We start from the raw sequence: 24,888 nt of genomic DNA, 5'->3' as shown, positions 1-24,888 counted from the left end.
CAGAGGGAGGGCATCAGGTTTATTTTTTTAAATGTAAAGGCAAGAGCGACGGTAAAACACCAAGTCCCACACACACCAGGCACATAGAGTTTACAACACACACACACAGACACCCCCACAGACACACACACACACACACCCCGACAGACACACACACACACACACACAGAGAGACACAGACACACACAGAGACACACACACACACACACACACAGAGAGACACAGACACACACAGAGACACACACACACACACACACACACACACACCCACAGACACACCCCGACAGACAGACACATACACACACAGACACACACATACACACACACAGAGACACACACACACACACACCCCGACAGACAGACACATACACACACAGACACACACACACACAGAGACACACACACACACACACAGGTTTAAGACGAGTCTGTTGGACCAAAGTGTCAAACTGTGTCTAAACATCATCGTCTTTATAAATTATTCATATAAAACAATAAAAAATATATTGACAAATGTCATTTATATTAAAGTCTCAGGTCCCTCAGAAAATATGAGGAGATTTAAATGTAAACATTTCATCAACAACATCGTCTGCAGCTCCAGGTCTCCATCGACGTGAGGGCAGGGGTCAGGGGTCAGATGATGGTGACCGGGCTGAGGGCAGGGGTCAGAGGTCAGATGATGGTGACCGGGCTGCCCTGGTCCAGACGCTGAGCGTCACCAAAAACCAAGTAAACGCCCAAACCCGACGAGTTAATGAGAGCGACGAGCGAGAAGACGGTGGCCCACGTCTGTGTCACTTCAATCAGGTACCCGGACAGAGAGACGGTCACCACGCCTGGACACACACACGTATACACACACGAACGCACACACACGCACACACACGTACACACACACGAACGCACACACACAGAGTTAGTTTGACAGCTGGATGGACAGATCATCATAAGGTTGAGTTCAGGCCGACTCTGCATCACATCAGCAGAGTCATGTGACCACATCAGAGTCATGTGACCACATCAGCAGAGTCATGTGACCCGCTCAAACACACTGATAAACACTTCTCAAACGCAGATAAAGCGTCACATTTGTGTCATTGTTCTGTCATAGACACATTCACATTTTTACATTTATTCTACCAGGTTTATGTGAAGACTCTGCAGATACGGGGCCCAAAACTATTGGTCCATATCTTTTTACAAAATTCACATCACACCAGTGCAATGATTTAACTGAAGAACCTAAAACCCCAAAACTAAAACAGCATTTACCCCAAATGTCGTCTGCACTTTCTGCACGTTTTAATATTTTGTCCACTGACCTGTTAGTGCACCCATCATGTTCATGAAGCCTGAGGAGGAAAGACAAAGAGGTTAACACGATAAACCGACTTTTTATAGAGAGTTTCACCCTCGAGGCTCAAAGGCCCAAAGACACAACGTCAGAGTCACGACCAGTAAACCAGGACTAAACCAGGACTAGACCGGGACTAAACCAGGACTAAACCAGGACTAAACCAGGACTAAACCAGGACTAGACCAGGACTAAACCAGGACTAGACCGGGACTAAACCAGGACTAAACCAGGACTAAACCAGGACTAAACCAGGACTAAACCAGAACTAAACCAGGACTAAACCAGGACTAGACCAGGACTAAACCAGGACTAAACCAGGACTAGACCAGGACTAGACCAGGACTAAACCAGGACTAAACCAGGACTAAATCAGGACTAAACGAGGACTGAACCGGGACTAGAGCTGGACTAGAACAGGACTAAACCAGGACTAAAAAAGGTCTAAACATGTTGAATCAGTGTCTCACTTGTTTTTCTGCTGTGACTTTTCTTCTGCACTTTTCTCCTTTAATTTTATGATGATTATTTGTGATTATTTATGTTTTGATTTGTGTTTTTGATGCTTTATTCTGTAAATCACTTTGAATCACCTTGTGTATAAATAAACTCGCCTCATGTTTAACTTTAACTTTAAGTGTAATAACCACAGACTGACCATAGAGGGCGCCAGCGCACGAGGGAGCGAGGTCCTGCACGTTCACAGCGACGCCACTGAAAAACAAACAGGTCACATCAGCAGCCACCGGCACCAAATATAAAAATACATCTGAGTTTATGTTCGGCTCGTACCCGCTGGAGAAGGTCGTCGCTCCGATGGCGACCGTGGTCAGCGTGACGGCGGTGGACAGACTGACCGCGTTGGACATGGGTAAAATGAACAGCACTGGGATTCCCATGGCAACGACCTGAAACAAGAGGAAACACAAATAAAAACAGAGAAACACTGAATCCAGAACAAATCAAGTCTCATCTTTAAAGCGACGTCTCAAAAGCTCCGCAGTGTGACTTTAAATATAAAATGTGTCACTGTTTTTATTTTTCTGTTTGTTTAATATTTTTGCCTCATGAGTTTGCCTCAAGTGTAAATGTGGAGATATGGATTGAAAATGAAACATATTTTGTTCAGCAGAAACAAAATGATTCAGTTTCCTATTTTTTCTAATGACTTTTGTGTATTTATTTTTGTTTTTTGTTTATTTTTGTGTATTTATTTGTGTTTGTTTTGTTTATTTTTGTGTATTTATTTGTGTGCGTTTTGTTTATTTTTGTGTATTTATTTTTGTTTTGCTCAAAGCCGAAGTTTGAACTTTAAAGTTCAAAACTTTAAAACTTGGACATGGTAAAAATAATCCCTCATATGAAAAATACTTTTACTTTTCAGTCCTGTTCAAGAATGTAGTGGAGTAAAAGTACAGATACTGCTCTCATGTACTGAAGTAAAAGTAAAAAGTACACACAGTAAATGTACTTCAGTATAAGTTGTACTTTCCTCTTGTACTTGTCGTGTTTGTGAATCTTTAAACTCTGGAGTTTCTCTTCACACTGAGCGTCGCCTCAGGCCGAGCCTGTGTCCACACGTCCACAGAGACGGAGACATTCCACAGAGACTCCACCTCCAGAGACGAGCTCCGACTGAGAGAGCACCGCCCGACGGAGCTACGACCGACAGAGCTACGACCGACAGAGCACCGCCCGACGGAGCTACAACCGACAGAGCGCCGCCCGACGGAGCTACGACCGACAGAGCACCGCCCGACAGAGCACCGCCCCACGGAGCACCGACCGACGGAGCTACGACCGACACAACTACAACTGACAGAGCTACAACCAACAGAACTACAACCAACACAGCACTAACCAACAGAGCACCATCCACTTCTCCAACCAACACAGTACAATCCACACGGCTCCAACCAAAACAGCTCCACCACAGCTCCATCCAACACAGCACCAACCAGCTCTGCTCCAACCATCACAGCTCCAACCAACACAGCACCAACAAAGCTCCATCTAATACAGCACCATCCAACCCTGCTCCAAAAAAAACCTGCTCCAACCAACATAGCAGCTCCCAACACAGCACCAAACAATTCAGCTCCACCCATCTGCTTAGAGAGATTATGATGTAGTTACCTGCATGAGTTTCCTCACGTACACCACCCGATATCCTACAAACAGAAACAAACTTTAAAGATGCAAAGGTCCTACGTCACACAAACTGAGAAACAGTAACATCAGATTTGAAAAGTGATGTTTTTCTGAATAATTAGACGGATTTTATACCTTTAGTTATGAGGAAATCTGAGACCCAACCTCCAACCAGACTGGCCGGGATGGCCGCGATCCACGGGACGGTGTTGTACACTCCGCCCTGTGAGACGGACACACACTTTAGAGACTGACCGGGTCACAACTCCAACAAAACCACGAGCCGCAGATTCACCTTTGCGTTTGGAAACGACTCTTCAAAATACGTGGGTAACCATGACAACAGCGTGTAGAAGGTGGAGGCCGCACAGGTGTGGGCGATCATCATGGACCTACACACAAACGCACTTTAGAGGGAAGAGAACACGTTTATGATCACGCAAAAGATGGAAACGCACCAGACTGGAGGTTTTTTAATGAAACTGAGCCATCGTGTTTTGGAATGAGGTCGGCCATTTTCAACGTGTTTCTGTTTGGGAATCTCTCTGCCTGGAAAACAAAACTCACCACGTATTATTTCATTTGATCATTTTAATTTAAATCACGCCGTGTGTCAGATAAAACCTACCCTTTACGAGAAAATACCAGATGAGGAGCGCCCACAGACCACTCGAAAAACCGATGCAGTAAAACAGGTACTCCCAGCCGTAACTCTGCAGCATCACGGAGCCCAGACCCCCGGCCACGAGCGTCCTGCGCCGGAGGGAAAAGAGCGGAGTGAGGGATTTAAAAGAGACGAAAACACATTTAAGAACATATTTAAAAACATACCCGAGATAAGTGCCGCTGTGCAGGATGCTCATCAAAAACCCGCGCTCGGCCTTGACCACACGATGTGAACACAGACTGGCCAAAGACGGAAAGAACACACCTGCGACGAGACGGGATTAGGTCAGATTATGTGTATTATGAGTATATCTGAGAGTATATATATATCAGATTATGTGTATTATGAGTATATCTGAGAGTATATATATCAGATTATGTGTATTATGAGTATATCTGAGAGTATATATATATCAGATTATGTGTATTATGAGTATATCTGAGAGTATATATATCAGATTATGTGTATTATGAGTATATTTGAGAGTATAAATCAGATTATGTGTTAAATTATATGTCAGATTAATACACTTTTTTAAATATCATGTAAAGAATCTGTAAATAACAAGTGCGACATATGAAGTGGTTTATACAAGATGAAGACGACATAGAGGCTGGAGGAAGTACTCTGTTTAGTTACTTAAGTAAAAGTATCACATGAAAAAATCTACTAAGTAAAAGTATTAAAGCATCTGTTTCAAAATGTACTTAAAGAGCAAAGAGTAAAAGTATTTTGTGCAGGTTTTGAGTCTAATTAAGCCTGAAATGTGGTGATTTTGATAAAGATTTTGCAGATTTTTTTTTCCAGGATTTTCTTGTTATATTTTTGTTTATATTTTTATATTAAAAATAAACTTCAGCCTTTTCAGGTCACACAATAATAATAAAAGTACTTTTACTTTTCAGTCCTGTTCAAAAATGTAGTGGAGTAGAAAGTACAGATACTACTCTCAAATGTACTGAAGTAAAAGTAAAAAGTAAAGTACAGATACTACTCTCAAATGTACTCAAGTAAAAGTAAAGTACAGATACTGCTCTCAAATGTACTGAAGTAAAAGTAAAAGTAAAGTACAAATATTGCTTTCAAATGTACTCAAGTAAAAGTAAAGTACAGATACTGCTCTCAAATGTACTCAAGTAAAAGTAAAGTACAAATATTGCTCTCAAATGTACTGAAGTAAAAGTAAAGTACAGATATTGCTCTCAAATGTACTCAGGTAAAAGTAAAAAGTACACACTGTTAAATTGACTTAAGTAAAGCCACAGATTCCTAAAATGCAGTACACTTGAGTGCAGTACTTTACTTGTACTTTATGTTCCATCTCTGAGCTGAATCCTCCTGATCACAGTCTGTCTCTTAAATCAAACCCTCCAAACTTTCTCTAAAATATAAGATTTAAGAATCAAACAGCCGCTCACACCAGTGGATCGTTTAGACTAAATATAACACGGACCCTCCTGTTTGACTTCACGTTTTATTTGAGCAGATAAATGGTGTCGTCATTTTAACATTACAGAATTATTCCTTCACTTAGAAGATAAACCAGAGTGAGTCTGTGTTTTGAACTCGTCATGTTGCGTCTGACGTGTCAAGTCTAAACTGATCCTGACACAGAACACGTCACACACCAGGGAAACTGAGACGTTTAAACGCACAGAAAACACAGGAACAAAAACAAACAGGTCCAAAACACAAAAGACGTGTTGAATTTCAGCCTGGTACAAAAGTTTGACGAGATCATTTACAACAACAGAAACACAGAAATGGAACATGTTTGAAGGACACGTGAAACTGGAGCCACTGCGGCGATTTAATAATGTGGAGATAAACATTTATGCTCCTGTTTTTAAAGTTTTAAATGGACTTATGCAGGTGTGTGTGTTTGTGTGTGTTTGGTTTTGTTCTGAATGAGTCAAAATGTAAATATAAAAGCAGCAGATCTCATGTACGTGACTGTTTTTACGGCGTCACAATCACAAAAGGCTATAAATATCCCTCTGTGTTTCCTCATTCATTTACATACAGGGAAATATAAAGTGACCACAGATGACCTCACCACATGAAACGGCTTTACATGTATGTAAACGGAAACATGTGTAAAGTCTGGACACGCCCTTCAGACGACATCCAACATATGAAGTGAGATGTATGGATGTGTTATGTAGTTAAAAAAAAAAAAAAAAAACGTCTGTAAACATTTTTTAAAATTTTATATTCAAATCCTCAAAGTCTCCACCCTTTGCTCTGTCGAAAAAAAAATTTAACTTTTTTTTTGTACAACCACGGATAATTACCCAGAATGCATTTTCACACAAGAATATCCCTCGCTCCCTCCTGCGTCTCTCTCATCATCAGCCTGAAGACCTCACCATCGACTGAGACGGGACGGTCCTGAACCACCTGAGACAGCGCCCCCTAGAGTCACTACAGCCTCCACATCAGCTCATAAATGTATTTATCATGTACCAGAGTGTGGCCTGGTCTTTACTAGAGAACAGGGATGGGACAATAAGCAATAATTTAGTTTATTTATTTAATTTATGTATTTATTTATTTGTTGATTTAATTATTTATTTAATTAATTTATGTATTTATTTAATTATTTATTTAATTCATTCATTCATGTATTTATTTAATTAATTAATGTATTTGCTTATTTATTTATTTCGAGCACAGGTTCACCTAAAGCTCATCTCATCTGTTCTTATTTAAGCTCAAAAAGGATAAACTCATTAAGTCCCATCTCTGTCGTCCATCAGGACAAATCAGACTCTGTTTATGCTTCATATTTAACTGAAGGAAAAAAGAAAAGAGGAAAAAAAAACACATATCTACCTACACACACACACCCACACATACATACACACAGTTTCACCGCATAAACAGTCACACACAGTCACACAGTCACACACAGTCACACACAGTCACACACAGTCACACACAGTCACACAGTCACACACAGTCACACACAGTCACACAGTCACACACAGTCACATACAGTCACACAGTCACACACAGTCACACACACACAGTCACACACAGATACACACAGTCACACAGTCACACACACACAGTCACACAGTCACACACACAGTCGCACACAGATACACACAGTCACACACAGTCACACACAGATACACACAGTCACACACAGATACACACAGTCACACACAGTCGCACACACACAGTCGCACACAGATACACACAGATACACACAGTCACACACAAACTTGTATGAGGTTCAAACATGTGGTAGAACAACATTTTTGTAGCGTCTCAAATTTTAAGTTCTGTCTTTAAGAACAAAACACGTCACAGTAATAACTTAATGAGACTTTGAATCATGTAATTACAGTAAAATATTTGACGAGGTGAGAACATTTTAAGAATTTGGATGAAAAGATAAAAATACTTTGTGATAAAAGAGTTTGACAATAATCGTGACAATCGTTGTGTCACTGCTGTTTTTATTCATAACAAAGTCCAACACCTCAGCAGCTCTTTAAATAATAAATAAAACTGTAATGATTCATATCCACAACATTTTAAACTGTCAGAAACAATAATTATCATGATTTAATCGTTAATCTCAGAGAGAATCGTGACACCAAATTCTGAAAAAAAATATCGAATAAGAGGCGTGTCCAGATTGTGACTGATGTTTAAACTCACACACCAGTCAATGTTTATAAAATGTAAAAAGCAGTAAAAATGAATTTAAAAAACAAACAGAAAACATCAAATATATGAAGAAAGAAATACTGAATTATGTAGTTTAAAAAAAAAAAAAACTCTAATAAACAAAGCAAAGGGTGGATACGCTGAGGATTTGAATAAAAAATAAATAAATAAATAGTAGAGTTATTTAGTTTATTTCATTGCTGCCATAGACCAAAGATCAAAACGCTCTGTTCCACCTTGTGATGTCATCAAGTGGTCGTTTTCAAGTGAACAGCTCCTTTTACCTTTAGTTCAGTAGAGATCAGTGGCAATTCCAGAGCTGAAATTATTATCCAAATGATACTAAAAATGAAGGTGTGTGGAGTTTAAAAACACAGTGGAGCACTTCCTGTATCACCACATGATGACATCACGAGGTGGAACAGAGTGTTTTCAGTTTGAGAGAAGAAGAACTCAGCCTAAATCTGCAGGTTTGTGTGTTTTGGTTTTGTAGGATTATCTCATATGTAAATCTGTTTGTCTATTTCCCCGTTTCCCCGTCTCTCTGCTTCCGTCGTCTCACCTGTTCCGCCGTCTCACCTGTTCCGTCGTCTCGCCTGTTCCGTCGTCTCGCCTGTTCCGTCCTCTCACATGTTCCGTCGTCTCACCTGTTCCGTCGTCTCGCCTGTTCCGTCGTCTCGCCTGTTCCGTCGTCTCGCCTGTTCCGTCGTCTCGCCTGTTCCGTCGTCTCGCCTGTTCCGTCCTCTCACCTGTTCCGTCCTCTCACCTGTTCCGTCCTCTCACATGTTCCGTCGTCTCACATGTTCCGTCGTCTCGCCTGTTCCGTCGTCTCGCCTGTTCCGTCGTCTCGCCTGTTCCGTCCTCTCGCCTGTTCCGTCGTCTCGCCTGTTCCGTCGTCTCGCCTGTTCCGTCCTCTCACCTGTTCCGTCCTCTCACCTGTTCCGTCCTCTCACCTGTTCCGTCCTCTCACATGTTCCGTCGTCTCACCTGTTCCGTCGTCTCACATGTTCCGTCGTCTCACCTGTTCCGTCGTCTCACCTGTTCCGTCGTCTCACCTGTTCCGTCGTCTCGCCTGTTCCGTCGTCTCGCCTGTTCCGTCCTCTCTCCTGTTCCGTCGTCTCACCTGTTCCGTCGTCTCACCTGTTCTGTCGTCTCACCTGTTCCGTCCTCTCACCTGTTCCGTCCTCTCACATGTTCCGTCGTCTCACCTGTTCCGTCGTCTCACATGTTCTGTCGTCTCACCTGTTCCGTCGTCTCACCTGTTCCGTCGTCTCGCCTGTTCCGTCGTCTCGCCTGTTCCGTCCTCTCTCCTGTTCCGTCGTCTCACCTGTTCCGTCGTCTCACCTGTTCCGTCGTCTCACCTGTTCCGTCGTCTCACCTGTTCCGTCGTCTCACCTGTTCCGTCGTCTCACCTGTTCCGTCGTCTCACCTGTTCTGTCGTCTCACCTGTTCCGTCGTCTCACCTGTTCCGTCGTCTCACCTGTTCCGTCGTCTCACCTGTTCCGTTGTCTCACCTGTTCCCCCGTCTCACCTTGCAGGAGTCCCATGAGGAAGCGGGCGGTCGTCATGAGGAACAGGGTGCGTGAGCAGAGTCGGGCCATGAGGGGCGTCCCAGCGGTGATCACACCCCACGAGGCTGCAGACATCAACAGAACACGCTCTCCTCCGATTCTACAACAACACACAGAGAACATGCAACAGAACACGCAACAGAACAAACAACAGAACACACTCTCCTCCGATTCTACAACAACACACAGAGAACATGCAACAGAACACACAACGCAACAGAACATGCAACAGAACACGCTCTCCTCCGATTCTACAACAACACGCAAAGAACATGCAACAGAACACACTCCCCAGTTCCATATTTGAAATTCCGATTGTGAGTATCATAGCAAACAAAGAGCCAATCAGGAGCGAGGCTGTTGAAGGTAACGCTCCTTAGCAACGCTGTCAATCAAACCTGTTGCTAACGGTAACAGGAGCGACGTCGGGGAAAGAAGGACCTGATTTGTCTGTTATTAATGTTCATATCTTGATTTACAGACACAATAGTGAAATAAAAACCCCAGGATCATGTAGAGGGTTAATACGAACATTTAAGACCAGAATGAGTCTGAAGCAGCAGAGAGAGAGAGGGGACAGTTAAAAAAAAAAAACTAAACTAAAAACAACTTAAATAAATAAATAAATAAATAAATGAAAAAAAAACAAAATAGCAAAAAAAAAGAAAGAAAAAAAACTCAAATTATCGAAAAATAAAGTAAATAAACAAAAAAAAAGAAAAAGAAAAAAAATCCCTCAAAATCAAAAAAATCAAAATAACTAAAAAATAAATAAATACATGAATAAATAAAAAAATAATAAAATGAATCCCAGGATCATGTAGAGGGTTAATACAAACATTTAAGACCAAAATGAGTCTGACAGATGCAGGGACAGAGAGAGGACACGGTTTTTCAATAGAAAGTGAATTGGAGCCAGAGTCGATGGAGCAGGAAGCGCAGGCATGATCACTTCCTGTTTAGAATGCGTCGCTAGCGGGTTAGCTATGTCTATTTATATAAACAGTGGGTCAAACCATGGGTCAAATGTGGGATATTTTCTCCTTCGTGAGTTGGATGAAGGACCAGACTTTTTTGGCTGTTTAAACTCACATAAAAACAATATTATTATTATTATTATTAGCTGGTTTCTCTAGTTTTTCACTTTCCCTGTCCTTTATTATGTTACTTCCTTTTTGAACTCGGGCAGTAAATGTGACGCACAGGTGAGTCCATAACTGTTACCTGGCAACAGTAATGTAAACAAGGGATCATGTAAACAAATGACTTCCATGTTCGGAAACTGTCAGACAGGTGTGTGTGTGTGCGTGTGTGTGCTGGACCTGTAACATGTGCACGGCCGAGGGGGAAAATGTAAAAGAACGCAGGGGGGGGGGGTGTGACTGACTATAGACTGTATACAGACAGATAACCTGCTAACCTCCATCGACTCTGGCTCCAGGTCACTTTCTGTGTAAAAACTGTGTCCTCTCTCTGTCTCTGCTGCTTCAGACTCATTCTGGTCTTAAATGTTCGTATTAAGCCTCTACATGATCCAGGGGTTTATTTTTTTCCCATTTTTTAAATATATATTTTTTTAATTATTTTGAGTTATTTTGTTTGTTTTTTAGTTTATTTTTTTAACTTTTTTTTGTTATTTTTAGTTGTTTTTTTAAATTATTATTATTATTTATTTTATTTTTATTTTTTTTTAGAAATTTTGAGCTAATTTTTGAATTTTTTTTTGTTATTTTGAGTTTTTTTTTTTTTTTTTTTAAGTTTATTTTGAAATTTTTGGTTATTTTGATTTTGATTTTTTTAATTTATTTATTTTTTTGATATTTTGAGGGCTTTTTTTAATTTATTTTTTATTTTTTTATTTTGAGAGTTTACTTTTTGTTTTGTGTCTCCTCTCTCTGTCTCTGCTGCTTCAGACTCATTCTGGTCTTAAATGTTCATATTAACCCTCTACATGATCCTGGGGTTTTTATTTCACTATTGTGTCTGTAAATGTCCCCGAGGTCGCTCCTGTTAGCGTTCGCAGGTTTGATTGACAGCGTTGCTAAGCTCTTTGGTTGCTATGATACTCGTGTCGTGTTCATAGCGTTTGTTCACTGATCTGAAGGTTGCTGGTTTGAATCTCGCTCTTGACGTAAACCTCATTGGTCGAGCGGTCGGATCCACGGTGCGATTCCAGCTCCCGCAGATGAACGCTGTTGTTGTGTCCTTGGGCAAGACACTCAACCCCCCCCTCACCCCCAGTGTGTGTGTGAATGTGTGTGAATGTGTGTGTGGTTCGCTGATGTAAAGCGTTTTGTGTTTCTGTATTTAATTTTTGTGTTTAATGTCGTTTCCTCGTCACACACAGACCTGGAGTTGTGTTTTTTTGTTTCATTCTCACATGTTTAACGCACAAATCCTGCATATTTAAACGGAGTTCTTCTTCTCCGAAACTGAAAACACTCTGTTCCACCTTGTGATGTCATCATGTGGTGATACAGGAAGTGCTCCACTGTGTTTTTAAACTCCACACACCTTCATTTCTAGAATCATTTGGATCATTTCAGTCCTGGAGTTGTCTCTTATCTCGACTGAACTAAAGGTAAAAGGAGGAGTTAACTTGAAAACTACCACTTGATGACATCACAAGGTGGAACGGAGCGTTTTGAGCTTTGTAGATGTTACAGACTAATAATAAAGTGCGACTCAAACATGTGTGAATGAAACAAAACACAACTCCAGGTCTGTTTTTGAGGAGGTGACATTAGAACATGGATTAAAGTCAAAGAGTCAGTTTTGCGTCACATAACGTCACATTTTTTGTGGTCACGTCCTGAAACGATCATCAGCTTCATTTCATCACTGAGACGTTACACAAAATGTCTTCTCTTGTGAAACATTAAACCCCAAACGCTCTGCAGGTCTGTTTGGTAAATCTGAACAAATATTTAACCGCTGGAAGAAACACGTTTAAATTTAGTTTAAGATTTTACAGGAAAAGTCTGATCAACGTGAGATAAAGATTTTTAAATGGGTAATTATTAAAAGAATCTAGAACATATGAATCTAGAATCTATTTTAAAATGTTATTATTTCTTGTCCAACTAGAAAAAATTTAATTTGAACTTAGAAAGAAAGTGTTTGTGGAGCATTTTGACAAAACAGGTGAATATGAAAGTCTGTTACCTGAACCCCGCCCCCTCCCGCTTTTATTTTATTATTATTATTTATTTATTCATCTATTTCTTTTATTTAATGTTATTTATTTATCTTTTTTTGTTTTCATTTTTTTAATTAATTTTAATATATGTCTGTTGGCTTATTTATGTAATTACTTTGTAGATTGATTTCACTATTATTATTATTATTATATTTTTTACTTTACCTATTAAAAACATATTATTATTATTATTATTATTATTATTATTATTATTATTATTATTATTATTATTATTATTATTATTATTATTATTATTATTATTATTATTTCTAAAGCTCCAGTTCATTTGACTGAACTCGTGTCTGTTCCAAACTCAAATTATCTCAGATGGAACCACATGGTCAAGATGCAGGTCAGATCTGTGGAGAGGTGACCCTTTTCACCCTTTTCACAGTAAGAATCCACGGCCTGACAGTTGAAAGTTAATGATATAATGTGGAACTTTCCAGGCAAAGCAACAGCTCCATGGAGACAAACACATTTTTATAAACTCTACCCATGACGTTTATGTCGAGAGCGGGATTTGAACCACCAACCTTCAGATCAGACGATAAACACTCTACAAACTGAGCCACTGTCCTCCCTCCCCACACGCAGCAGAAAAGTTCCACAGTGGAGCTTTAACCTGACGCGCTCTGTGTGTGTGAACGCACTTGTCGCTGACGTATCCTCCGAGGATCTGAGTGATGCAGTAGCCCCAGAAGAAGCCGCCGAGCACGACCCCGGTGTCGATCTTGGTCCAGTGGAACGTGGACGCCATGGTAACGGCGCAGATGGGCATCGCCATCCGAGCGCAGTACAGGAGACACGTCCCCACGAACAGAACCACGAACCATCGCCGCGCCAAAGACCTGCGAGCAAAGAGGAAACGTTTAGAGCGAGACACGAGGATCAGATGAGACGTGACAGTGGATCTAAAATGACAGAATAAAGAGAATAACAGGACGGACTCACTCTGCTTTTTTATTTATTTTTACTTTCTACAGTTTATACACACAGAAAACATCAAATATATGAAAAAAGATATGTGGAATTATCTAACTACAATTTTTTATTATATTTTATATTCGAATCCTGAAAGTATCCACCGTTTGCTTTGTAAAAAAAAATATATATAAGCAACACAAGTTTATTTGTGCAGCGCAATTTGAACAAAAAATATTGGATTTGAACATCGTCAAAGTCTCATGTCAGCAAGAAGAATGATCTGTGTTTAAAGTGAACAAAACTGAAACACTGATTCAACATATTTAGTCCTGGTTCAGTCCTGGTTTAGACCTGGTTCAGTCCTGGTTTAGTCCTGGTTCAGTCCTGGTTCAGACCTGGTTCAGTCCTGGTTTAGTCCTGGTTTAGTCCTGGTTCAGTCCTGGTTTAGTCCTGGTTCAGTCCTGGTTTAGTCCCGGTTTAGTCCTGGTTTAGTCCTGGTTCAGTCCTGGTTTAGTCCTGGTTCAGTCCTGGTTTAGTCCCGGTTTAGTCCCGGTTTAGTCCCGGTTTAGTCCCGGTTTAGTCCTGGTTCACTCCTGCTTTAGTCCTGCTTTAGTCCTGCTTTAGTCCTGCTTTAGTCCTGGTTCAGTCCTGGTTTAGTCCTGGTTTAGTCCTGCTTTAGTCCTGCTTTAGTCCTGGTTCAGTCCTGGTTTAGTCCTGGTTTAGTCCTGGTTTAGTCCCGGTTTAGTCCTGTTCACTCCTGGTTTAGTCCTGCTTTAGTCCTGCTTTAGTCCTGCTTTAGTCCTGGTTCAGTCCTGGTTTAGTCCTGGTTTAGTCCTGGTTTAGTCCTGCTTTAGTCCTGCTTTAGTCCTGGTTCAGTCCTGGTTTAGTCCTGGTTTAGTCCTGGTTTAGTCCCGGTTTAGTCCTGGTTCACTCCTGGTTTAGTCCTGCTTTAGTCCTGCTTTAGTCCTGCTTTAGTCCTGGTTTAGTCCTGGTTTAGTCCTGGTTTAGTCCTGGTTTAGTCCCGGTTTAGTCCTGCTTTAGTCCTGGTTTAGTCCTGGTTTAGTCCTGCTTTAGTCCTGCTTTAGTCCTGCTTTAGTCCTGGTTCACTCCTGGTTTAGTCCTGCTTTAGTCCTGGTTTAGTCCTGGTTTAGTCCTGGTTTAGTCCCGGTTTAGTCCTGGTTCAGTCCTGGTCTAGTCCTGGTTTAGTCCTGGTTTAGTCCTCCTCATGTGGGAGATGTTCTTTGGTGCTGGTCCATGGAGAGACTTGTTCACACTGAGCTGCTTTAAAGTCTCTGAGCCACAGGAGCCACAGGAGCCACAGGAGCCACAGGAGCCACAGGAGCCACAGGAGCCACAGGAGCCACAGGAGCCACAGGACACATGTGTGAAGTACTTCCTGGTTCTAGTCCTGACCCGAGCAGCAGTGTTCTGGATGTTCTGGATGTTCTGGATGTTCTGGATGTTCTGTTCTGTCTTAAGAAAGTTGTTTTTCCTCCACACACTGATCTGTTGAATCCACTGGTCCAGATTCACCTGCTGCACTGAGACATAGACCTGACTCGTCTGCAGAGTTGTGTAGTTGTTGTACGTCACATTATTGTGTAGTTGTTGATTCGTGGCTGTTTTCACTGACGTAGACCTGGAGTTTTCTCGTTTTGTGTGAGACTGTGACGTGGAGGAAGTGGTTAAACTCTTTGAAAACGCTGCAGCTTCACCGTGAGCAAAAAGTCACATGTGAAACGGCGTCTGTGAGTTTGTGTCCTGGATATGAACTCGTCTGATTTTCATGTTTCATAATCCAGAGAAAAACTATTTAACGTGACATATTTTGTTATAACTTTACAAGAAATCGAAGTAAAGCAGAAAATACATGTTTAAAATAGTGTATTTAACAAAAAGTACTACACAGAGGAGCAGAGAGGAGCACAGAGGAGCACAGAGGAGTACAGAGGAGCACAGAGGAGCACAGAGGAGCAGAGAGGAGTACAGAGGAGTACAGAGGAGCACAGAGGAGTACAGAGGAGCACAGAGGAGCACAGAGGAGCACAGAGGAGCACAGAGGAGTACAGAGGAGCACAGAGGAGCACAGAGGAGCACAAAGGAGCACAGAGGAGCACAGAGGAGCAGAGAGGAGCAGAGAGGAGCACAGAGGAGCACAGAGGAGCAGAGAGGAGCCCACAGGAGCACCTTCACAGGGTTTGGTCTGACCGGCTCTTTTACCCTCTGACCGGCTCTTTTACCCTCTGATCTAAACCAGATGCCCTGTCACTCTCTGCACTTCACTCACTACTTTAATTAAACCTGTTCGCAGACACATTTTTGTATTTCCTGAAGCTAGAAAATAAAATTATCATAAAAAACATTGATTATAGTTTTTAAACTGATGCGCGCCACGTTGTCCCTTGAGCTGAACACGTCCCCCTGAACTGCGGCTCTTTACTGCACATTTACTGCACATTTACTGCACATTTACTGCACATTTACTGCACATTTACTGCACATTTACTGCACATTTACTGCACATTTACTACACATTTCTTCATATTTACTGCACATTTCTTCATATTTACTGCATAAGTTTGTATATTTCTGACCTGGGCCATAGAGAGTGATCCTCTGGTGAAAAGTCTGGCGTCAAACCGTCCAGGAGACTGTACTTAAACCCACTTTTGTGCCCATTTGGCGCAAAAGAGTGAGCCATGGAGAGTCCTGGCTCCTCTACGCTCCTCCGTGCCTCCTCTACGCTCCCTGTGCCTCCTCGAGACCCGGGATCCGACTCCGACTCATGTCCAGGCGCAGACTGGTGGGACAGGTAAGACTCGTTTGAGGGACTCATGAAACGCGGCTCAGATTTGCAGAAGCGGCGCGTGTTTCCGGTTGAGCGCGCGGTTTATCGTGTTTAAATGAGTTTCAACGTCTCAACAGCGACTTTCAAACTATTGTGGATATTTCATCTCTAAATTATCATGATTTACAGTGTTTGCACCAAAAACCTGCGTTGACAGAAGAGCGACACTTCCCCATTTTTCTTCTGAAGCTCAGGCTGAAACTCCGCCCTTTGCCAAATTACGCAGCGGTTTCAAACACAAGGCGCAGGAATGGAGCGTTTAATGTGGTTTTATCTCTGGATCAGGCATAAAGACACAGACAGGACCAACACAAAGACCCACTGGACCCTAAACTATAAAAAAAAAAAACACCAAAGAGCAGCTTAAACCAGAACATCTGCTTCAGTTTCAGTAGAACACGTCTCCAAACCCCTTTTTCCAAGAGATGTTTTTACGCAAAATCCACTTTTACGCGCGTTAATGTGGTTTTATCTCTGGATCAGGCATGAAGACACAAACAGGACAAACACAAAGACCCACTGGACTCTCTACATTATTTTAAAAAAACACTAAAGAGCCCCTTAAACCAGAACATCTGCTTCAGTTTCAGTAGAACACGTCTCCAAACACCTCGTTCCAAGAGATGTTTCTACGCAAAATCCACTTTTACGCGCTTGGATTAAACTGTTATAATGAGCTCTTCTGTCCAGAGATGGGACGTTCAGGAACGAGTCGGCTCTTCTGAACGGTTCCTTAACGTGAATGGTTGGAACCGGATCTTATTTCTTAAAAGAACCGAATCTTTTTTTTTCCAATTTTTATGCGTTTTTACACAGATTATCCCTGAACCAAAAAGAATGAGAACAGAAGCAGGAGACAGGAAGGACAGATTTGTGCACAAAAAACACATTTGGGATCATAATAGATAGATTTTTTATTATAATTATTATTGTAGTGTAGTTTTTTTATTTAGATTATTCATAATTCAAAAGGATAAACTCTCTCCACTCTGAGTTTGAACCAGTTTAAAAACATCTGAGCCTTGGTCGATTCTCTGTGATTATTTTGTTTTTAAAATGAGGCTTTTGTCATAAATAAATTTGAAAAGAGCCGGTGTTTTTGAACAGATCCAAAAGATTCGGATCCAATAAAAGAGCCGAAAGTCCCATCACTTCATCGTTATGTTACAAAGAGAAGAAACAGAAAGTCTCACCAAAACCTGTCCACAATAATCAGAGGAGGATGAAGTACTGCATTCTGTTATTTAAGTAAAAGTATCACAGGAAAATAATCTACTGAAGTAAAAGTATTTAAGTACCTGTTTAAAAAAGTACTTCACACAAATGTCGTTTGTTCAAGTGTAAATGTGGAGATGGGACTCTTTTTTTCAACAGAAACAATATCAATCAGTTTCTTATTTTTTCTTCTGAATATTGTGGATTTATTTTAGTTTTTGTGTATTTTTCAAGTATTTATTTTTATTTGTTTAGTTTATTTCTGTGTATTTATTTTTGTTTTGCTCAAAGTCGAAGCTCAAACTCAGAAACTTTCTTCTGGATATTTCATGGTAAAAATAACTCCTCAAATCAGATGAAAAGTACTTTTACTTTTCAGTCCAGTTCATAAATGTACTGGAGTAAAAGTACAGATACTGCTCTCAAATATACTCAAGTAAAAGTAAAGCACAGATACACAAAAATGCTACTCACTAAATCACATGTGAAGAGTGTAAATGTCACACACAAACACACACCGACACACCCCGACACACAGAGACACACACACACACCCTGGTTGAGTTCTTGCGTGTCCAAACACACACACACACACACACACAGACTATTTCCATCTGCTCTGTGTTTTTTCATAAACACAAACACGAGCGTTGAGCCGCGGCGGTGAAGTGTCTTGCTCAAGGACACAGCCGTAGTGTCCACTGGTCAGAGCCGGGATCGAATCAACAACCTCCAGAGTCAGAGCGACCCTCGACCTCTGACCCTCTGCTCCAGGTCATGAAAGGTCAGTTTGTGAAGAAAAAAAAAAACGCTGTTTATAAAAAAAAAAAAGCTTGAAACATTTGAACATTTAAGTGACAAACATCAGAGACACTTTAATCAGAATTATTAGATTTGACTTTTTCTTGTTGTTTTTTGGATTCTACAGTGTGATGATGTCATGATCTCAGAAATCTGCATTTTAACAAGTTTCATCTTCGAGTGTGGTGATGTCGTCTGAGTTAAATATATCTGTCCAGTAAAATGTTGGAGGCCGTTAGACGCACAAACAGGAGATACTTAAACAAAACAACAGGTGGTATTATGAAGGTCAGGTCGAAAAGATCCATAACAAAACAAATAAAGATTTCTGCTGACGTAGGACACAACACAAACGCCTCATTTCAGTTTGGTTCAGTCCAGACGTTTCACTGAGAAACAGCAAAAAAGAAACAAGAGAAAGAGGCGACTTTTTCTGTGGTTCATCTGTATAAATGTGAGGGAACATATAAAAATAAAAATAAGGCATTTTATGTGTAAAAACGCACACATTAGTGAGGCACACGTCTGGAAAATGGATGTTAAATATTAATATTACAATTTTGACAATTTTTTTGAACCAAACCTTGAACAATATTAAAATAAAACATCAACAAATCCTGTAAACTCTGATGTGCGACGTTTAAAGAACTGACCTCAGAGACACAAGTCACACAAATCTGTATGGAATAAAACAGGTGCACGGGACAGGGGCGCACGGGACAGGGGCGCACGGGACAGGGGCGCACGGGACAGGGGCGCACGGGACAGGTGTGTTGTTTTCATGGGAACAATTATAAACTGAGAACAAATAAACCTCGATGTCTCACATTAAAATAAATGTGTGTCATGTGTTTTTTATGTGTGTGTTGTGTGTTGTGTCTGTATTGTGTGTGTGTTGTGTGTATTAGGCATGGACATGTCATAAATCCTGCACTTGTTTTTTTTTAAAAAGGTATACTATAAAAAAAACAAAGCAAGAGCAGGATTTATGACATGTCCACGCCTAATACACTTTTAACACACACATAACACACACACATGTATTTATTTTCTAAAGCCCTTTGTGATAAGAGAAATACCAAGGCCAGTTACGTTGCCCAGACCGGAGTCACCAGGGCCCCACCCTGGAGCCAGGCCTGGGGCGGGTCCTCGAGAGCGAGACGTGGGACCGTCCTCACGTGGACACATCTGTAACGGGACAGTGCATGAAGATCTGGACGGCAGTGGAAGGCGGGGCCTCGATGACCGTGAGCACCACCTGCTCATCTCCATGGAGAGGTTTAATGCCACGCTGAGGAATATTATAAGCAAAGTACTAACATCTCCATGGAGACAAGCAGGTGGCAGAACTTTAAATACTCTTAAATACAAAAGTTTTGAAATAACACAGCACGACTGGTATCTTTAATTTATTTTAATAATAGCAAATTTTATCTTAAAAATGTTCATTAATAAAAGAGATGTAAGCTCTCAAGTCTCAATATTTTTACATGGCAATGTTTAAAACTTAAAAAATAACAAGACAACTAGCAGCAAGTTTCTCAACTGAAGTAAAAAATACAAAAAGGTTTATACCTCACTCAAAATATACATGCAACATAAAGTGAAAATGCAAACGATTCTGGTGAACTTGAATCACAAATCAAATCTGTTCAGTTTTTGGGTTTAAATAACATCTGAGACATTTCAAAAATAATAAAATATATAATAATATTCAGGTCAATTGAGTTTAAAACGATCAAGTCTCCAGGGCACGTGCTGTCGTCGCTTTACAGGACGTAAAACACAGATCAACTCTGAAAATCCTCCTGTGTGTTCAGATTCAGACAGAACTGTAGAGACAAAGACTCAAACTAAACACTCAACATCAGAACGAACTCGGCCTTAAAACAATAAACATCATTTTTACTCAGTAGAAGTTTAGACGGCTGGATTAAATCATTTCTGTTGGTGTCTGACTGAGACGTGTGAGTCCAGATATTTGGAAACTCTTGTACTTGTGACACACGTCGACAAGAAAAAAAAAGATCTAATTTTTCAAGAAATTAAGAAAATTCCCTCCTCTTTTGATAAGTGAGAATCAAAAATATGTTCTGGGGTGAGCTGTGGATCAATGACGAGCTCTATCCTCCTAAACATTTAAACAAAACAAGTTGTGTCTTTTACAATAAGATTTTAGCACAAAAAGGCCCAAGTGAATCCAACGCTCTAGATCTACCCTTCAGTTTTGTGGTAATAAAAGAGTTTTATCCCGTGTATAAATTTAAACTGTGTAAATTATCGTTCAAGTTATTAATGCAATATAAAGACCGATCATATAAACCCAGAATATTTTTGTATTTATTTGTGAAAAATCGATCTTTTAGGATGAATATCACTAAGACTTCAGCGAGTTCTGTTCTGAAACCTTCTGATTCCCAAACACAGACTGTGTAAAGAAGAGACTGAGGGAGAGGGACGTCACCACAGCTTCAGCTCCGAATGAAGCTCATCGAGGCCAGAGCAGGTTTAGAGGCGAGTATCGAGTATCATAACAACTAAAGAGCCAATCCGAAGTGAGGATATTAAAAGCTGTCAATCAAACCTGTTGCTAACGCTAACGGGAGCGACCTCGGGGAAAGAAGGACCTGATTTGTCTGTTATTAATGTTCATATCTTGATTTACAGACACAAAACTGAAATAAAAACGCCAGGATCATGTAGAGGGTTAATACGAACATTTAAGACCAAAAAGAGTCTGACAGACGCAGGGACAGAGGGGACACAGTTTTCTAACGTGTCGATGGAGCTGGACGTGCCCATGATCACTTCCTGTTTGGCTCTGTCCATTTCTAAACACAGTCTATGTTCTCGGCCCTAGAGTTTTACTTTCATTCTCTGGAATATTTAACTGAATTTGCAGAACTGAGTTTTTACTAAATCTGTCTCACAAACAGGTGATGTAAAGACGCAGTTTGGTCTCATGGGGGATATATGTAAAACATCTTAGTTTATACGTGTTACCTTGTTGCCACAGAGTCACTGACAGATGGTAAATTATGGACATAATCACACAGTAGTTTCACTTGGGCTCCTCGATGGTCCCTGTGCTCAGGTCAGTCATTTTGGGATATTTCACCTTCTTCTGGTCCAGCTCATTCTGTGCCCAAAGCAGTAACTTCAGGAGTTTGGCCAGTTTGGGCGTAGACTCTCTGTTTTCATAATCGAGAACGGCCTGGTTGACCTCACTCCAGACCTGAAGAACAAACACATGTCAGACGGTGTAGTACTACAGTAATACTACAGTAATACTACAGTAATACTACAGTAACACTACAGTAACACTACAGTAACACCACAGTAACACTACAGTAGTACTACAGTAATACTAAAGTAACACTACAGTAACACTACAGTAGTACTACAGTAATACTAAAGTAACACTACGGTAGTACTACAGTAATACTAAAGTAACACTACAGTAACACTACAGTAATACTACAGTAACACTACAGTAGTACTACAGCAATACTAAAGTAACACTACAGTAGTACTACAGTAATACTAAAGTAACACTACAGTAACACTACAGTAACACTACAGTAATACTACAGTAATACTACAGTAACACTACAGTAGTACTACAGCAATACTACAGTAACACTACAGTAGTACTACAGTAACACCACAGTAACACTACAGTAACACCACAGTAACACTACAGTAATACTACAGTAGTACTACAGTAACACTACAGTAATACTACAGTAGTACTACAGTAACACTACAGTAGTACTACAATAACACTACAGTAACACTACAGTAGTACTACAATAACACTACAGTAACACCACAGTAACACTACAGTAGTACTACATTAATACTACAATAACACTACAGTAACACTACAGTAACACCACAGTAACACTACAGTAGTACTACATTAATACTACAGTAACACTACAGTAACACCACAGTAACACTACAGTAGTACTACAATAACACTACAGTAACACTACAATAATACTACAGTAACACCACAGTAACACTACAGTAGTACTACAATAACACTACAGTAACACCACAGTAACACTACAGTAGTACTACATTAATACTACAGTAACACTACAGTAACACTACAGTAACACCACAGTAGTACTACATTAATACTACAGTAACACTACAGTAGTACTACAGTAACACTACAGTAGTACTACATTAATACTACAGTAACACTACAGTAGTACTACAGTAACACTACAGTAGTACTACAGTAACACTACAGTAACGCGACACACTTAATAAAACTTGCCTTTTGACGTTGCATCATGTTGAGCAGGTCTCCAAACGGAGAGTCCTCGGGGTTGTCGAAAGCCAAAAGGGCGAGCGTCCGCTCCATCTCCGTGAGGCACTCGCGGCTCTCCTCGCCCTGCTCGGCGAGCTGCGTCTGAGCGAACTCCAACGCCGATTCAGTTTCTCTGAGACGGATCAACTCGATCAGATGCTGCTGCTGCAGAAAAGAAAACGATCACAACGTCAGTGATGAGTTTGATCTGGATCATAATCTGAGACACAAGTTTATCAAAGTGAACACGAGTAAACAAACCTGCAGATGGAAATACAAGTATCGGTTTGTGTCCAGCAGCTCCGGGTGCAGACTGTTGATGAGGGCGATCGCCTCCTGGATCTGACCCTTTAGGATCATTTCTCTGATCTTTATCCTTTCGTCTAAAGAGTCTAAATCCACACTGGGCTCAATCCCCGACTCCATCCTAAACTTCTCTGCAGCCTCTTTGAAACCCTCTGGACAAAAGGACAGAGACACAAGAATCAAAATGAATCAAAAACCTAAAGCTCATGAAGTCTCTGTCTCTGCGTCTCTCACCTGTCACCAGGTAGTTCATAATAAGTCTGTTCATGTCGGCTCTCTGGATGTGCACATTGTTCAGTTTGTCCATCCACTCCTCTTTAGTGATGTCCTCTGGCTTTTCAGCATAACTCATCATTAGGAACCTGCACAAGAGGGACACAAGAGGGACAGAAAAGAGACAGAAAAGAGACAGAAAGGGACAGAAGAGAGACCGAGGACAGAAGAGGGACAGAAAAGAGACAGAAAGGGATAGAACAGGGACAGAAGCGGGACAGTCAAACAGAGGCAAGACTGACACAGCTCGGCCGTGTTCAGTATCTACACGCAGAGTCTTTACAGGTGTGAGGCGTAAAACCCGCACAACTGTCACAAAGAGCCGCAAACAGCGGTCTGCGCAAAACAAACAGCGCAACAACTGTTTGTGTCTCACCTCAGAGTCAGACACAGCCTTTAAACATCATCTGAAAACCAAAACAAACCCAAACAAACCCAAACAAACGGCTCTGCTGCTGCAGCGTTAGCCCGATGTGCGCACAAACACACTCACCTGCGCACACACGCAGAAGATGCGCCTTTTCACGGGTCTGCGGCTTCACACACTGCAGCGCGAAATAAAACACCGAGTTTTACAGAATTTACAATGAAACAAGCGCGAGACAATTCAACCTTATCGAGGTTAGCTAACTAACCGAGCTAGCACGGACATCTCGCGAGAGCTCAGTTTGTTATGAGAGACGTGATTGGCCCGAGCTGTGACGTCACCGTTGCTGAGGAACCTCTCCTCCAGAGTCATGAGCACCTCCTCCAGATTCATGTGCACCTCCTCCAGACTCATGTGCACCTCCTCCAGACTGACATGCACCTCCTCCAGAGTCATGTGCACCTCCTCCAGACTCATGTGCACCTCCTCCAGACTCATGTGCACCTCCTCCAGACTGACATGCACCTCCTCCAGAGTCATTAGCACCTCCTCCAGACTCATGTGCACCTCCTCCAGTGTCATGTGCACCTCCTCCAGAGTCATGAGCACCTCCTCCAGAGTCATGTGCACCTCCTCCAGAGTCATGAGCACCTCCTCCAGACTGACATGCACCTCCTCCAGAGTCATGTGCACCTCCTCCAGAGTCATGTGCACCTCCTCCAGACTGACATGAACCTCCTCCAGACTCATGAGCACCTCCTGCAGAGTCATGAGCCCCTCCTCCAGAGTCATATGCACCTCCTCCAGACTCATGTGCACCTCCTCCAGACTCATGTGCACCTCCTCCAGACTCATGTGCACCTCCTCCAGACTGACATGCACCTCCTCCAGAGTCATGAGCACCTCCTCCAGAGTCATGTGCACCTCCTCCAGTGTCATGTGCACCTCCTCCAGAGTCATGTGCACCTCCTCCAGAGTAATGTGCACCTCCTCCAGAGTCATGAGCACCTCCTCCAGAGTCATGTGCACCTCCTCCAGACTCATGTGCACCTCCTCCAGACTGACATGCACCTCCTCCAGACTCATGTGCACCTCCTCCAGAGTCATGTGCACCTCCTCCCGTGTCATGTGCACCTCCTCCAGAGTCATGTGCACCTCCTCCAGAGTCATGTGCACCTCCTCCAGACTGACATGCACCTCC

General features: G+C 41.6%; 2 protein-coding genes across 3 annotated transcripts; both read right to left on the bottom strand.

Annotated features, from left to right (window-relative positions):
• Position 1: 1 nt before the first annotated feature.
• Positions 2–16,586, bottom strand: LOC117373079 (solute carrier family 17 member 9-like). Its single transcript, XM_033968935.2, has 13 exons — positions 16,148–16,586; positions 13,280–13,477; positions 9,388–9,527; positions 4,340–4,439; positions 4,137–4,261; positions 3,967–4,057; positions 3,804–3,900; positions 3,644–3,731; positions 3,494–3,528; positions 2,150–2,265; positions 2,016–2,071; positions 1,326–1,355; positions 2–839 (listed from the first exon to the last, which is right to left on the bottom strand). Exons 1-13 carry the CDS (start codon positions 16,387–16,389, stop codon positions 676–678), a joined length of 1,482 nt encoding a protein of 493 aa, XP_033824826.1. The 5' UTR covers positions 16,390–16,586; the 3' UTR covers positions 2–675.
• Positions 16,587–19,816: 3,230 nt separating this feature from the next.
• On the bottom strand, positions 19,817–23,995 carry LOC117373282 (glucose-induced degradation protein 8-B homolog). Of its 2 annotated transcripts, XM_033969237.2 has the most exons (6): positions 23,933–23,985; positions 23,814–23,850; positions 23,282–23,409; positions 23,003–23,199; positions 22,709–22,906; positions 20,638–21,652 (listed from the first exon to the last, which is right to left on the bottom strand). In XM_033969237.2, the coding sequence occupies exons 3-6, from the start codon at positions 23,400–23,402 to the stop codon at positions 21,479–21,481; spliced, it is 690 nt and encodes a 229-aa protein (XP_033825128.1). In that variant the 5' UTR covers positions 23,403–23,409; positions 23,814–23,850; positions 23,933–23,985; the 3' UTR covers positions 20,638–21,478. The 2 variants fall into 2 exon arrangements, with proteins under 2 accessions (XP_055078991.1, XP_033825128.1); XM_055223016.1 differs by having other exon boundaries at positions 19,817–21,652; positions 23,814–23,995.
• Between the last annotated feature and the right edge of the window lie 893 nt (positions 23,996–24,888).

Source organism: Periophthalmus magnuspinnatus, chromosome 7 (genome assembly GCF_009829125.3).
Source record: "Periophthalmus magnuspinnatus isolate fPerMag1 chromosome 7, fPerMag1.2.pri, whole genome shotgun sequence".
NCBI classification, from domain to species: Eukaryota; Metazoa; Chordata; class Actinopteri; order Gobiiformes; family Gobiidae; genus Periophthalmus; species Periophthalmus magnuspinnatus.
Note: the sequence above shows the minus strand (reverse complement) of the source record. Positions and strands in the feature narration are given on the sequence as shown.